Source organism: Pleurodeles waltl, chromosome 3_1 (assembly GCF_031143425.1).
Source record: "Pleurodeles waltl isolate 20211129_DDA chromosome 3_1, aPleWal1.hap1.20221129, whole genome shotgun sequence".
NCBI classification, from domain to species: domain Eukaryota; kingdom Metazoa; phylum Chordata; class Amphibia; order Caudata; family Salamandridae; genus Pleurodeles; species Pleurodeles waltl.
In genome coordinates, this window is record NC_090440.1 from 179,850,119 (window position 1) to 179,863,789 (window position 13,671).

The 13,671-nt window shown below is 44.8% G+C and overlaps 1 protein-coding gene across 2 annotated transcripts in view; it reads right to left on the reverse strand.

Moving 5' to 3' along the window:
* Positions 1–13,671, reverse strand: part of FBXO22 (F-box protein 22) — a 124,824-nt gene that overhangs the window by 70,852 nt on the left and 40,301 nt on the right. For both annotated transcript variants that reach the window (XR_011201321.1, XM_069222110.1), the window contains exon 4: positions 680–775. Coding sequence is in view for 1 of the 2 variants with exons in the window: in XM_069222110.1 (XP_069078211.1) it covers positions 680–775 (96 nt within the window). In the remaining variant the exon portion in view is untranslated. The remainder of the gene's footprint in view (positions 1–679; positions 776–13,671) is intronic.

Genomic DNA, 13,671 nt, shown 5'->3' on the forward strand with positions numbered 1-13,671 from the left:
ATTTATTTTAAAACCATATAACTTACCAGATTGAAACAATGTTGTGTTGATACATATGCTTGCTACTTACTTGCAAATGTACTCACCTACAAACTTTTGGTTCTAGAAATAAAGTATAATTTTGCTATTTAAAAACAATTGGTCTGGAGTTAGTCCTGGAGTGTGTGCTTCCTTTATTGTCTGTGTGTGTACAACAAATGCTTTGCACTACCCTCTGATAAGCCGAACTGCTTGACCACACTACCATAAAAGAGAGCATTAGTGTTATCTACTTAGCCTTTGGGTAACCCCTGGACTCTGTGCACATTTTATCTCATTTTGATATAGTATATACAGTGCCAGCTTCATACAACTGGTTACTATGACTTGAGAGAGAGATCAGGTGCCAAATGTTGAGGGACAATGATGATTAACCTTAGACAGCAAGATCAGGTGTTTCCTTAGCAAAAACACATTTTAAATTTAGGGATAGAAATGAATTCTTATTATGTCATGTTAAGCACAGAGAAGATACCAAGGAAGAAGTCAAAGAATATTACTGGACACTACATTCACAATGTATTTCAAAACATGATTTATACTGATGAAAAAATACTTTTAATACAAAGGCATGAACTGACAAACATAAATACAGTCTCTACATTAAGAAAATATGTAAAAAACCATTATCTTTGCCTACCAACGACTCCCGGAGTGGCTACTCCTAGAACATGACATTGTGTTGGTAACAACTTTTCTAATGCTGTTGCTGTTTCTGCACCATTTTTCTTTCTTGCTGTAAGAAAATGTGAAATATGTTTATGTACGCATAGTTTCAGCCAGAGGAAAAAAAACACAAAAAAAAAAAAAAAACAAGTGACAACTTTCAATTAAGGTAAACCACTAAATGCTCTACAGAGCATAATCTTTTTTAATATCCTAAGATTCACAAATGTAGCCACCACACTAACGTTATTTTGTTGAAACATCCTAGACTACTCAAAACCAGTGCCAGCACCATTGCGTTACAACAAAAAAAAAAAAAAATCAAATTTAAAGGACTAATGAATAAGTCACGTACATTTGATAGTGCTCTTTCTGGTGAATATGCTATCCAACCACAGATTCCTCACTTTGGAATACTCCCCAACAGCCAGACTGTACCCTGGCATTTTTCTTAATAATGTCTTAGATAACTTTATACCGCTCTACATTGGTGTTTTACTGCCCAGAAGTGACAGTGACGGACCGCAGAAAACACCACCCTTGCACACAGATGTTCAGTTTCTTGTTTTTCAGTTTTCACTCCTTCAGATGTGTATCAGTGTGACGGATATTAATTTGGGACCTTTAAACATGTTAAAAAGACGTCTCTTTAGAGAACAGGTAAGCTGAGGGAAGAGAGCAATATGCAGTTAGATACAGTATGCACCACAAAAAGCATCAAAGGTAAGAAACTGGTTCTTCTGATTGATACTCATAACTGCAGATTCCTTGAGAGGATAAATGACTAGTATCTCCCCAGGCAGTGGAGTGGACTCAAACCGAAAATCCCACAGGACCAAGAGAGCAAACTGCACCTTATGCCAGACCTGGTTGTCGATACAGTAGCCTGGCAGATGTCAAGGACTAGTACTCCTGAGTTCAATGCAGTGGTAGCAGCCTTAGCATTGGCGAAATGGGCTATCTGCCCTTCCGGTGGCTGTCCTTGGCCAGTGCACAGCAGATCCTGATGCAATGACTACCCTCTTGATAGGGTCTGCTTCTGCACATCCTTCAATTTCTTCGTCCTGGAGAACCCCACAAAGAATGTTGGCTTGCCCAGCGAGAAAAGGAATCACAACGTTTGGCAAGGATGCCACTTGAGACCGCAGCAGTAACTTGTCTGGGAAAAAGGTGGTGTATGGCAGTTGCCTGTCTGAAGTTCACTCATGTGACAAGCTGATGTAATTGCAATGAGAAAAGACAGTCTTCAAAGTCAGGCGCAGCGAGCAACTACGCATCAGCTCAAAAGGCATGCATGTGAGAAACTTCAAGGTCAAGTTAAGGGTTCACTTTGGAATTATAAACAAATGTTCTTGTGGAAACTCCAAAGCGCTAAACCTTTGGCATTGCATGTTCTCGACAATGGAGTAAAGATCTAGCCAGGATTATCCCCACAAGATATCCTGTGCTACTTGGGATGTAGACACTACTCATGATGTGCCAGATGTGGCCTGCTCAGTTTGTCTGCTTTGGCATTAAGCGATCCTGCCTACTGGTTCTCTATCAGGGAAATGTTCTGTAACCAAGTCCAGAAGTGCAGAGCCTCCTGGCACAGGACACAAGTCCCCACTGTGCCCTGGTTGTTGCAATGCCACATGTCAGTAGCGTGGACTCTAAGAACCTGCACCAGCTTCACGTTATGGAAGGCAGGAAGACCATCAGAGTAAGACGAATGGCCTGCAAACCCAACAGAGTTATGTGGAGCCAGCTTCTATCAGAGTCCAAAGTCCTCTGATCTCCATTTTGCCCAAGTGACCTCCCCAGCCCCACAAGGACACGTCCATCACCACCTTCAGCAGCAGATGGGGAAGAAATAGGGCGTTAACCCTGGAACAACTGGATTGGTGCAACCAAAACTGCAGATCATGAGCCATCTTCATTGAGATTTGGATGATTTTGATCAGATTTCTTTGATGCTGTTCACACTGGAACTCCAGATTCCATTTCAGGGCCCTAATGTGCTCTCTAGCATAGCTGACAAGAAGGATGCAAGAGGCTAAGAGGCAAAGAAGCCTCAGAACTGCTCTCACCGAGATTCAGGACAAAGGTTGAAAAACAGATCCATAGCCTGGATGCCCTGGCTACATTGCAGTAGAGGCAAGGCCCTGAACTGCACTGTGTTTAGGATAGTTCCAGCACACGGAACTACAGAAGTCTCTGCAAAGGAGTCGGGTGCAACTTCAGCTCATTGTTAGTGAACCCCAGTGATATCAGGCGGTTTACTATCTCAAGCGGGTCCACGACTGACTGGTGAGCCCATCTTTAACAGGCAGTGGTCGAGGTAAGAGTAAACTGGTATTCCTGATCTCATCACTTTTGTCAATACCTGAGTGACACCAGTGAAGTGAGCATGGCAAACCGAAGATGATCCTGGCCTACCATGAACTGCAACTAACATCTGTTGGACTACAGGATGGCATGAAAACATGCATCCTGCATATCAAAGTAAACTATCCAATCACCCAGGTCAGTGCACACAGGATCTGGGCCAATGTGAGCATTATTCATTTGTCCTTCCACACCAAGGCTGAGACCGAAGGTGCAAAATAGGTCTGAGCCCCTATCCTTCTTCAGGACAACCAAATAGTGAGAGTAACAAACTCTTTCCGAGTTTGGTACCCTCTCAATAGCACCCTGGGAGATTAACAGTTGCACCTCTTTCAAAAGAATGGACAGGTGCTGTTCTGAAACTGACTCTGATGTGGGTTGAATATTTGTTGGGGCAAAAGGAAAAGGCAAGGTCTAACCATTTCATATGATTTGTCAAAGACTTATCTGTCAGACATGACCGATCGCCACCTTGGGACGAAATGATGCATCCAGAACTCCATTGGATGGGCATGCGGATCAGGAAGTAAGCTCGTAGAGGATCGCATGACCTGTTGCCATGATACCGTGGCCATTCTTGGTGCCTTCTGTATCCAGCTTTAATTAAGAGGTGCAGGCTATCTCTTAGTTGTTGGGGCTAAAGGACCTCTGTATCGGGGCAGCAAAGTTTTTGCTGCTTGGGAGTGCGGCCATCGCGGCCATGGGGAGCACGTTCATTGCTGTATGCCACTGCTATCCAGTCTGGCCTCACACATGTGGGAACCTGCCTCAGTGTCTCAATAAAATAAGGAGGTGTGGGCTTCATAGGTGTGTTCCCCTAAAGGGGTGGGCTGCTTCTCTCATATGTTCTTGCTGTCTGTGTTAGGCATGTTCTTGTCAGAGGGATATGCGACCTTGTGTGTCACGCCTCTACCTACAGAGCAGTTCGTCATCTCTGCCGGGTGCTGCTCTTACAGGACATCACAGGGGCTGTGGGCACTGGCGCACTGGTTCAGGATTCCAGGCCAGAGCAGTCTGGCATGCAACATGCTCAGTTTCCGCTCAGGGAGAGGCACTGTGCCCCAGTGGACTGAGCGGGCAGCCCAGCAGCTGATCTACAAGGCCAGGGGGAACACGGCTGCTATCTTTACTCCAGTGGGGCAACACCAGGCCTAGTGATTCATGGCTCGCAAGCGCCATCTTGGGAGTTGCGGTGATGAAGCCGCCCCCTGCTAGTCTCAATAATTGGCTGTGTGGGCTTCCTGGGGCTTAAGGACTCGTCCAAAGTTACAGGGAATGATCACACACACAAGTCTGCATCTCTGGCCACCGTACTCCCCTCTATGGTGATGTTATTTCTGGCTAGAGGGGCAATAGGAGTGTCGTAAGTGGTCACCATGTTGGCCACGCACCAATGTTTTTTTATTTTAAAGGAAACATTGTACTCCCCCTAGATCATATGGTTAAAGTGTCCAGACTGAATATTAAGGTTATGAACTCCCCCAATAAGATATCGCAAGTCTGGAAATTTACACAATGGAAAATGTAATATATAAACTTTCTAAGAAACTCACCTTAACTGATCTGAAGAGAAGATATTTATTTTTAAAGGGGGATGCCCTCACACTTACTACTCTACCCAGACAATGAAATACAGGGAGTGCAGAATTATTAGGCAAATGAGTATTTTGACCACATCATCCTCTTTATGCATGTTGTCTTACTCCAAGCTGTATAGGCTCGAAAGCCTACTACCAATTAAGCATATTAGGTGATGTGCATCTCTGTAATGAGAAGGGGTGTGGTCTAATGACATCAACACCCTATATCAGGTGTGCATAATTATTAGGCAACTTCCTTTCCTTTGGCAAAATGGGTCAAAAGAAGGACTTGACAGGCTCAGAAAAGTCAAAAATAGTGAGATATCTTGCAGAGGGATGCAGCACTCTTAAAATTGCAAAGCTTCTGAAGCGTGATCATCGAACAATCAAGCGTTTCATTCAAAATAGTCAACAGGGTCGCAAGAAGCGTGTGGAAAAACCAAGGCGCAAAATAACTGCCCATGAACTGAGAAAAGTCAAGCGTGCAGCTGCCACGATGCCACTTGCCACCAGTTTGGCCATATTTCAGAGCTGCAACATCACTGGAGTGCCCAAAAGCACAAGGTGTGCATTACTCAGAGACATGGCCAAGGTAAGAAAGGCTGAAAGACGACCACCACTGAACAAGACACACAAGCTGAAACGTCAAGACTGGGCCAAGAAATATTTCAAGACTGATTTTTCTAAGGTTTTATGGACTGATGAAATGAGAGTGAGTCTTGATGGGCCAGATGGATGGGCCCGTGGCTGGATTGGTAAAGGGCAGAGAGCTCCAGTCCGACTCAGACGCCAGCAAGGTGGAGGTGGAGTACTGGTTTGGGCTGGTATCATCAAAGATGAGCTTGTGGGGCCTTTTCGGGTTGAGGATGGAGTCAAGCTCAACTCCCAGTCCTACTGCCAGTTCCTGGAAGACACCTTCTTCAAGCAGTGGTACAGGAAGAAGTCTGCATCCTTCAAGAAAAACATGATTTTCATGCAGGACAATGCTCCATCACACGCGTCCAAGTACTCCACAGCGTGGCTGGCAAGAAAGGGTATAAAAGAAGGAAATCTAATGACATGGCCTCCTTGTTCACCTGATCTGAACCCCATTGAGAACCTGTGGTCCATCATCAAATGTGAGATTTACAAGGAGGGAAAACAGTACACCTCTCTGAACAGTGTCTGGGAGGCTGTGGTTGCTGCTGCACGCAATGTTGATGGTGAACAGATCAAAACACTGACAGAATTCATGGATGGCAGGCTTTTGAGTGTCCTTGCAAAGAAAGGTGGCTATATTGGTCACTGATTTGTTTTTGTTTTGTTTTTGAATGTCAGAAATGTATATTTGTGAATGTTGAGATGTTATATTGGTTTCACTGGTAATAATAAATAATTGAAATGGGTATATATTTTTTTTTGTTAAGTTGCCTAATAATTATGCACAGTAATAGTCACCTGCACACACAGATATCCCCCTAACATAGCTAAAACTAAAAACAAACTAAAAACTACTTCCAAAAATATTCAGCTTTGATATTAATGAGTTTTTTGGGTTCATTGAGAACATGGTTGTTGTTCAATAATAAAATTAATCCTCAAAAATACAACTTGCCTAATAATTCTGCACTCCCTGTATTATATGGGTAGCTCTGTTCCTATACAGTTCCCTCCCTTTTATAAGGCATGAAAGATTAATAAAGCAGACCATTGCTGGTGAAAGCTACCTTACAGGAAAAAACACTCAAGATTGCAGAGGTTTATCCCCAGAACATAAGACAAGATGCCTTCCTTTGTAGTTTAACTAGAACGCACAATTCACAGAGGGGGCATCCAGGTAATGGGAAACTTTAACACATTTTGGAACCTGCAGGCAGACAGATCAGGTAAGACTGCTATACACATGGGTACCTTCTTGACATCTTTAAAATTATACAAAAAAGCTAGGCCTCTGTGACATTTTGAAGAAGCAACATATGGAGGATCAGGAATACACCTTTTCACATGTCCATAGGTCAAATTAAAGCACTGACTACATCTTTGCGAGGAACGCCCTTGTTCCTAGCTCCTTGTTTACTAGCTCAGAGAATGGTCCAATCTACTTTTACCCTTATTCGATCAGCTGAATTGGGGGGGCAGAGGTGTATACTACATCCCTCGCAATTACACAACCTTGTTTTGAAAGATGAACTGTGGAGTTATTAGAAAGAAAACAACAAGGAAGTAGTACAGAGTGCAACTCTCTTGGATGCAGTTAAACCAGTCCTTTGGGGCCTCTGTATGGCTCAATGACTAATGTTAAGAGAGTGAGATGCCTCCAAAAGGAGCAATTGGAGCAAGAAGAACACCATGCAGATTTGAATCATGGAATGACCCAAACCATATGTTAACTCTGGAAGGTTACTGTCAAACTAAGTTAAACCTTTTACACTTAGAAAAACAACCATTATTCACCAGGGAATAAACTGAGCACCATGCTGGTGCAACAAATCAGGGACAAATGGGAATGGGGCTATGTTAGGGAGATTACTGGAGGTTCTAGAGACACTATGTAGCGAGGGAAAAACTAGAAGTATACCTTTTATTATACTTTATACTCTGTTGAAACCAACCCATGGATGTCCAAAGTGAATATTCAGAAACAGCCTCAACCTCTGCTTATGAGGCCAGACCAAACAAACACTTAAGTCAACTAAAGCTCCCAGACCAGATGGATTGATGGAAGGGTTCTATAAAACATTTTCTTAATTTCTATTTCCACACCCTACAGGCCTCTTCGGTGCTGCTTCAGAAGGGAAGGGAGTTACCCCACAAAGACTCAGGCGACTTTTCCCTCATTCACAATTAAGGGAAAGATCTCAAATAACAAATTACTTACCTTTAGTAATGCTTTTTCTTGTGGATAAAGTATCTATCTGTGGATTCCTCAGCTTTTCAATACTCCCAAGCGCCAGCAGTCCACAGAAGATTTTCTCCACAGCTCTCCCACGTCTACAAGGACCTCGAGTGACAACACTGGAGCCATAAGAAGCCCTTGTCGGAGTGCTGATATCAGTTTCCACCCATTTTTACTTGCCTTCGAGGCGAACTAGTGGAATGAACTCAAAATTTTAATTGCAGTTTAGAGAACCTGAAAGCAACATTTAAATATAAAAACTGAAATTGTAGATACAAAACTCTTTTTGGTATATGCAGACAAGAAACAGACAGAGGAATCTGCAGGTACATACTGTATCAAACCGAAAAAGTGTTAACTAAGGTAAGTAACTTGTTCTTGTGATTCCTGTGGATTCCTCACCTTCTGAGTAGAGTACCCAGGCAGACCCTCGCTCATAGTAGGGTGCATGTCTGCCTAAACCAAAAATTTTTGCAAAACAGAAAGATCAAAGTGACTGTTCCTCCTCTCACAACGGAGTCTAAACAATGTGTTTTGCAAAAGTGTGGAGGGAGGCTCAAGTTGCTGCTTTACAGATGTCAACTACAAGGACACCTCCAGCTAAAGCAGAAGTAGAAGATTTAGCTCTAGTGGGATGAGCACAAATACCTTCTGGAAGTTCTTTGTAGGCAATGGCAGAGCAGATCTTAATTCAGAGGATGATCCACTGTGACAAAGTCCTTTTATGCACTACTTTTCCTTTCATCTTGCCCACAAATCCTACAAACAGCTGATCCATGATTAAGCCTTTCTACCTCTTTGGATGGATATGGAGGAGGATATGTAAGTAGGAAAAGTGATGAACTATCCCAAATGGAAGGGAGTAACCACTTTTGGCAGGAAAGAAGCCCTGGTTCTCTACGTGTTAAGCCTTCCTTCATTACCTTTTACAGTGATAATTTGGTAGAGCCTGCAACTCACTAACCTGTCTAGAAGACGCTATGGCAATCAGAAAACTCTTGAAAGTAAGTAACCTTAAAGGACACCTACGCAAAGGTTCAAATGGAGAACAGAAGATAAATAAGCACTAAATTAAATTAAGATCCCACTGAGGCATAATGAACAGAGTGGGAGGATACTTGTTAGTAAGTCCCTTAATAAACTTTACAACTATAGGTGACTCAAACAGAGAAGGCTGATTGGGTAAACAAAGAAATGCCCAAAGGGCAGATAAACAGCCCTTTACTGTTGCAAATGCACAGCCTTGCTGTGCCAAGGAAAGTGCAAAACGTGAAATACTGGACAAATGGCCCTTTAAAGCGTCTATAGAATTCTCACTACAACACTTTACAAACTTAGATCATCTGACAGCATAAACTGATTTGATGTAGGGTCCACCACATCAGGGGAAAGAGAAAAAGGTTGCCCCGTTCAATCTGCAGGTATGTAGGTGCTGGCTCTGAAGGTGGGGTCGTAGAACCTGCCCCTGTGACTGCGAGAGGAGATCTTAGCTGAGAGGGAGACAGAGAGGAGGACGTGTGGAGTGGTGAAGAAGGTCTGTGTACCACAACCTTCGCTGCCAATCTGGGGCTATTAACATGACTTGGGCCTGGTCTTGGTAAATCTTTCTCAGAGCCAGAGTAATCAAGGGTATTGCAGGGAGGGGTTTTGGAAGACACATAAAACAGCTGGGAGCCCCAGTTCAATTGAAATGCGTCCCCTGATGCTCCCTGCATTGGATACTGAAGGCTGAAGGCTGAAGAATAACGGGCAGTGTGCTTTGTACCGAGTGGCAAAAAGGTCCATCTGAAGAGTCCCCCACACCTGAAAAATTTAAAGAACTACCTCCGCATGGAGACGCCACTCGTGATCGGCTGAAAATGTTGACTAAGAGAGTCCGCACGCATGTGGAGAACTCCAGGCAGATTATTTGCCATCATGCAAATCTGATGATCCTGAGCCCAGGACCAGAGTCATAGCGCCTCTCTGCAGAGAAGATACGGCCCTACTCCCCATTGCTTGTTTGTACACCACATCACAGTAGTATTGTCCTTCAAAACCTGTACTGCCTGACTACGAAGGGGAGACAGGCCTTGAGAGCCAGACGTATCACCAGTAATTCCAACAGACTGATGTGCAACAACTGTTTCTCCAGAGACCAAAAACCTTTGACCTTCAGACCACATTGATCAACCAATCGTCGAGGTAAGGGAATACAGGTACTCCCCACCGCCTGAGATGTGCTTTGAGGACTGCCATCACCTTAGTGAAGACTCAAGATGCGGCAGCAAGAACGGCAAAATGGTAATGTTGAGCCCCCACTGTGAAGTCTAGATACTTGCTGTGCGACTACAGATTAGGGATGTGAAAATACGCATCCTCAAATCAATTGAGACCATCCAGTCTTAGTTTTCCAGAGCAAGGAGCACCTGTGCCAGCATTTTGAACGTCTCCTGCTAGAGAAACCAATTTAAAATCCTAAGATCTAGGATCGGACATAAACAACCGTTCTTTTTAGGAATCAGATAAAAAGCAGGATTAGCAACCAATCCTGAATCCTTTCCTGTTCTGGAACTAACTTCACTGTGCCTTTCTGAAGCAAATATTGGTCCTTCTGTTGGAGTAGCAGAAGATGGCCTTTAAAAAGAACCCTAGTTGGGCGAGGAAAGGGCGGGGAAAACTTCTGGAAGGTTAGTGAGTACCCCTTTTCCACATTATTTTACTTGCATTGATCTGATGTTATGGATCTTCACTGATGTAGAAACTGGGACATCTGTCCTCCCACCAGCAAAGAATGCTTGAAGATAGGAATACTAAAACTGTTTTCCTGTAACGCTGGCAGAGGAGGAAGAGGAGAAGGAAGATGGTTGATGGGCAGCTCCTTGATGTCTACCCCTGCCCCACCCCTTATAATTTCAATAGAGGGGATTGGACAGTTGCTGTTGCTCTAGCCAAACCCACGAAGCCTCTAAAACTGCCTGTTATCTTTGGGCTGTGATTGAAGGCCCCTTGCTATCCTTGAATCTTTTCAAGGCAGTATATGTTTTTGTTCCAAACAGTCTCTAACCATCAAAAGGCAAATCCATCAGGGCATTTTGAATGTCCGGCGAGAAACCAGATCTTCTCAGCCATGCATGCCTCCTAGTAGCGCCTGAAGTCCCCATCTCTCTTGCAAATGAATCAGTGGTATCCAACCCAGACTGAATGATCTGTTGAGCAGCCGCCTGACCGTCATGTAAAAGTTTGGAAAAGTGTCCCTGAACATCTTCAAGCAGTTTGAGTTCACTGTTTTAGCACAGTCCATCAGAGCATGTATTTACTGTTCCAACAAACAAAGTGCATTGGAGGACTTCAATGTCATGCTGCCTGCAGAGAACACCTTTTTTGCTGACTGCTCCATCTTTTTAGATTCCCCATCAGCCTGTGATGACGGAAAACAGCCAGGTGTAAGTTTTGAAGAACAGGAAGCTTGTGCCACCAAACTCTCAGGTGAAGGGTGAGTAGACCAAAAGAGTGCGTCTTATACCTCCTGGCAATTGGACTTGAAACCGCAGAGGATGACCTAGATATCTGCCAAATTTTGAAAAATTGGCTCTGTCTAAGCCTCATTAAAAGGCAACAAGGGTTCTAATGAAGATTAGGAAGAATGAAGCATCTCAGTTAGAAGATTAGCTTTAAGCTCTGTTGAAGAAGAGGTTAATCCAATATATCAGCAGCTCTTTGAATGACTGAATGGTATGATGCAACCTCTGGTCAAGGGATACCTTTTGGCAACAATAACTCCCACTCCGGGGAAGTGTCCCAACTACCTGCCTCTGCTAACCCCTCAAAGTCTGAACACAGAGACACAATCTCTCCCTCTTCAAATTCAGCACCTATTTCTCCAAACAAATACTGTTCCTCCTCGCGAAGCCTCTAAGCCGCCCTACGAGATCTATGCCTCGACTTTAATACCTGCACCAGTGATTTCAGTGCCAGCATCAGCAATGTCAGTAATGCACCTGTGACTTTGGTCCACATGTTGGAGAAGCTATTAGAACTGAGGTCGAGTGATGTGACGCCAGAGCAGATTCAGCCGACATCAGAGACGGAGCGATCGGCAACACCTGCTGAACCTCAACTGGCACAAGAGAAGCCTATCTCGGCACCGGAGCCTGCCAGGAAACCTAGGCCATCTGAAGAAAAAAAAAAAAAAATGCAGAAACAGTGGCTGCGGATACTGCGCTGAAAATCCTCCTAAGGAATATGAAGGTGGGCCAAAGGGGCCGGCAGGTGCACCAGATGGCATCATAACCCTGCTGAAAATCCTGGACATTGCATTAAAAACAATTGGGGGATCAGATCCTGGAAAAGGAAAAGCTGGATACCCCTGCTCCTGTCGCAGAGATGGAGGTGGAATAGGAGGAATTGAATTCCTCTCAGGCTCCGGATTAGAACATCCAGGCGAAGTTGGTGGCAGCCTCAAACTCGAAGGTGACCCAAGAGACTCTACTTGAGACTGAGCCGGAGTCACGTCATCTCTATCTTCACGTGACTTTGGGCGCAGAGACACCAACTGTGGTGCTTCTTCTTGCGTTTCCCCTTTGTTGACTTCAAGGAATGTGGAGATGGCGACTTCGAACAAAGAGGAGACTTCCAACGTCCTCTCTTCTCCTTTCTTGCCTTGATTATGAAGAGTTTTGCCTCTCTCTCTTTTGGCATGCTGAGGTTCATTTTCTGGCATGATAAACAGTTGTCTAAGTCGTGATCCAAACTCAAACATCAAAGACAATCTCCAGAAGGACCAGTGACAGACATCAGACCCTAACACTCTTTGCAAGGCTTGAACCCAGATTTCCTCGGTGGTGACATTTTTCCCCTACAACAGCGTTGCAATTCCGGAACAAGTGTTGAAAGACTTCCTAATTCTATGGAGAGCCTATCAGAAAACTGATGTGTCGAAAGTGCGGACCAAAGGCAACTGACGTCAGCACGGTGAAGAGGGCTTCTTATGGTTCCAGTGACATCACACAAATACACGTGCAGAGAGTCATGATTCCAAAGCCCTTGTAGACGTGGGAACGCTGTGGAGAAAAAAATTAAGTGGAATGCTGGTACATGGGAGCATTAAAACATTTGAGGAATCTGCAGGTAGATGCGTAAGAATTGTGTGTTTTTTTTATCAGTCAATACTGCTTCTTAATCGACATGGCTTGCGGGTGTGGAGGGAGGGCAATTTTGTGTTTTTTATTAATTCATGCTTTATGATGCACTATGCATGGGATTGCTGATGCCCGAGATCAAACCATGCCTAGGCTACAAAGTGGATATTTGTTGTAAATGATTAACAATTCTTTCGCATTACTCAACTTATACTCTGCCTTCTCAATGAATCAATCAATCATTCATAGTATTTATAAAGCGCGCTATGTACCCGTCAGGGTTTCGAGGCGCTGGGGGGGGGGGGGAGCGCTGCTGATTTAGCGGTCGAAGAGCCAGGTCTGGAGGAGTCTTCTGAATGCGAGGAGGTCCTGGGTCTGGCGAAGAGATGTGGGGAGAGAGTTCCAGGTCTTGGCGGCGAGGAAGGAGAAGGATCTGCCGCCGGATGTCTTGCGCTGGATTCGGGGTACGATGGCGAGGGCGAGGTTGGCGGATCGGAGTTGACGTGTTGGAGTGTAGAAGTTAAGTCTGGTGTTGAGGTAGGAGGGTCCGGTGTTGTGAAGTGCCTTGTGAGCGTGGGTCAGGAGTTTAAAGGTGATCCTCTTGTCTACTGGGAGCCAGTGGAGTTCCTTTAGGTGAGGGGAGATGTGACTTCGGCGGGGTATGTCGAGGATCAGTCGGGCGGAGGCATTTTGGATACGTTGGAGTCGTTTGATGTCTTTGGTTGGGATGCCTGTGTAGAGTGCGTTGCCGTAGTCAAGTCTGCTGCTGACGAGGGCCTGGGTCACAGTCTTTCTGGTTTCTGTTGGAATCCACTTGAAGATTCTGCGGAGCATTCGAAGGGTGTTGAAACAGGAGGAGGAGACGGCGCTGACCTGTTTGGACATGGTGAGGGCGGAGTCCAGGATGAAGCCGAGGTTTCTTGCGTGGCTGGCAGGGGTGGGCGGGGGTCCGAGGACGGAGGGCCACCATGAGTCGTTCCAGGCCGAGGGAGTGCGCCCGAGAATGAGGACTTCCGTCTTGTCG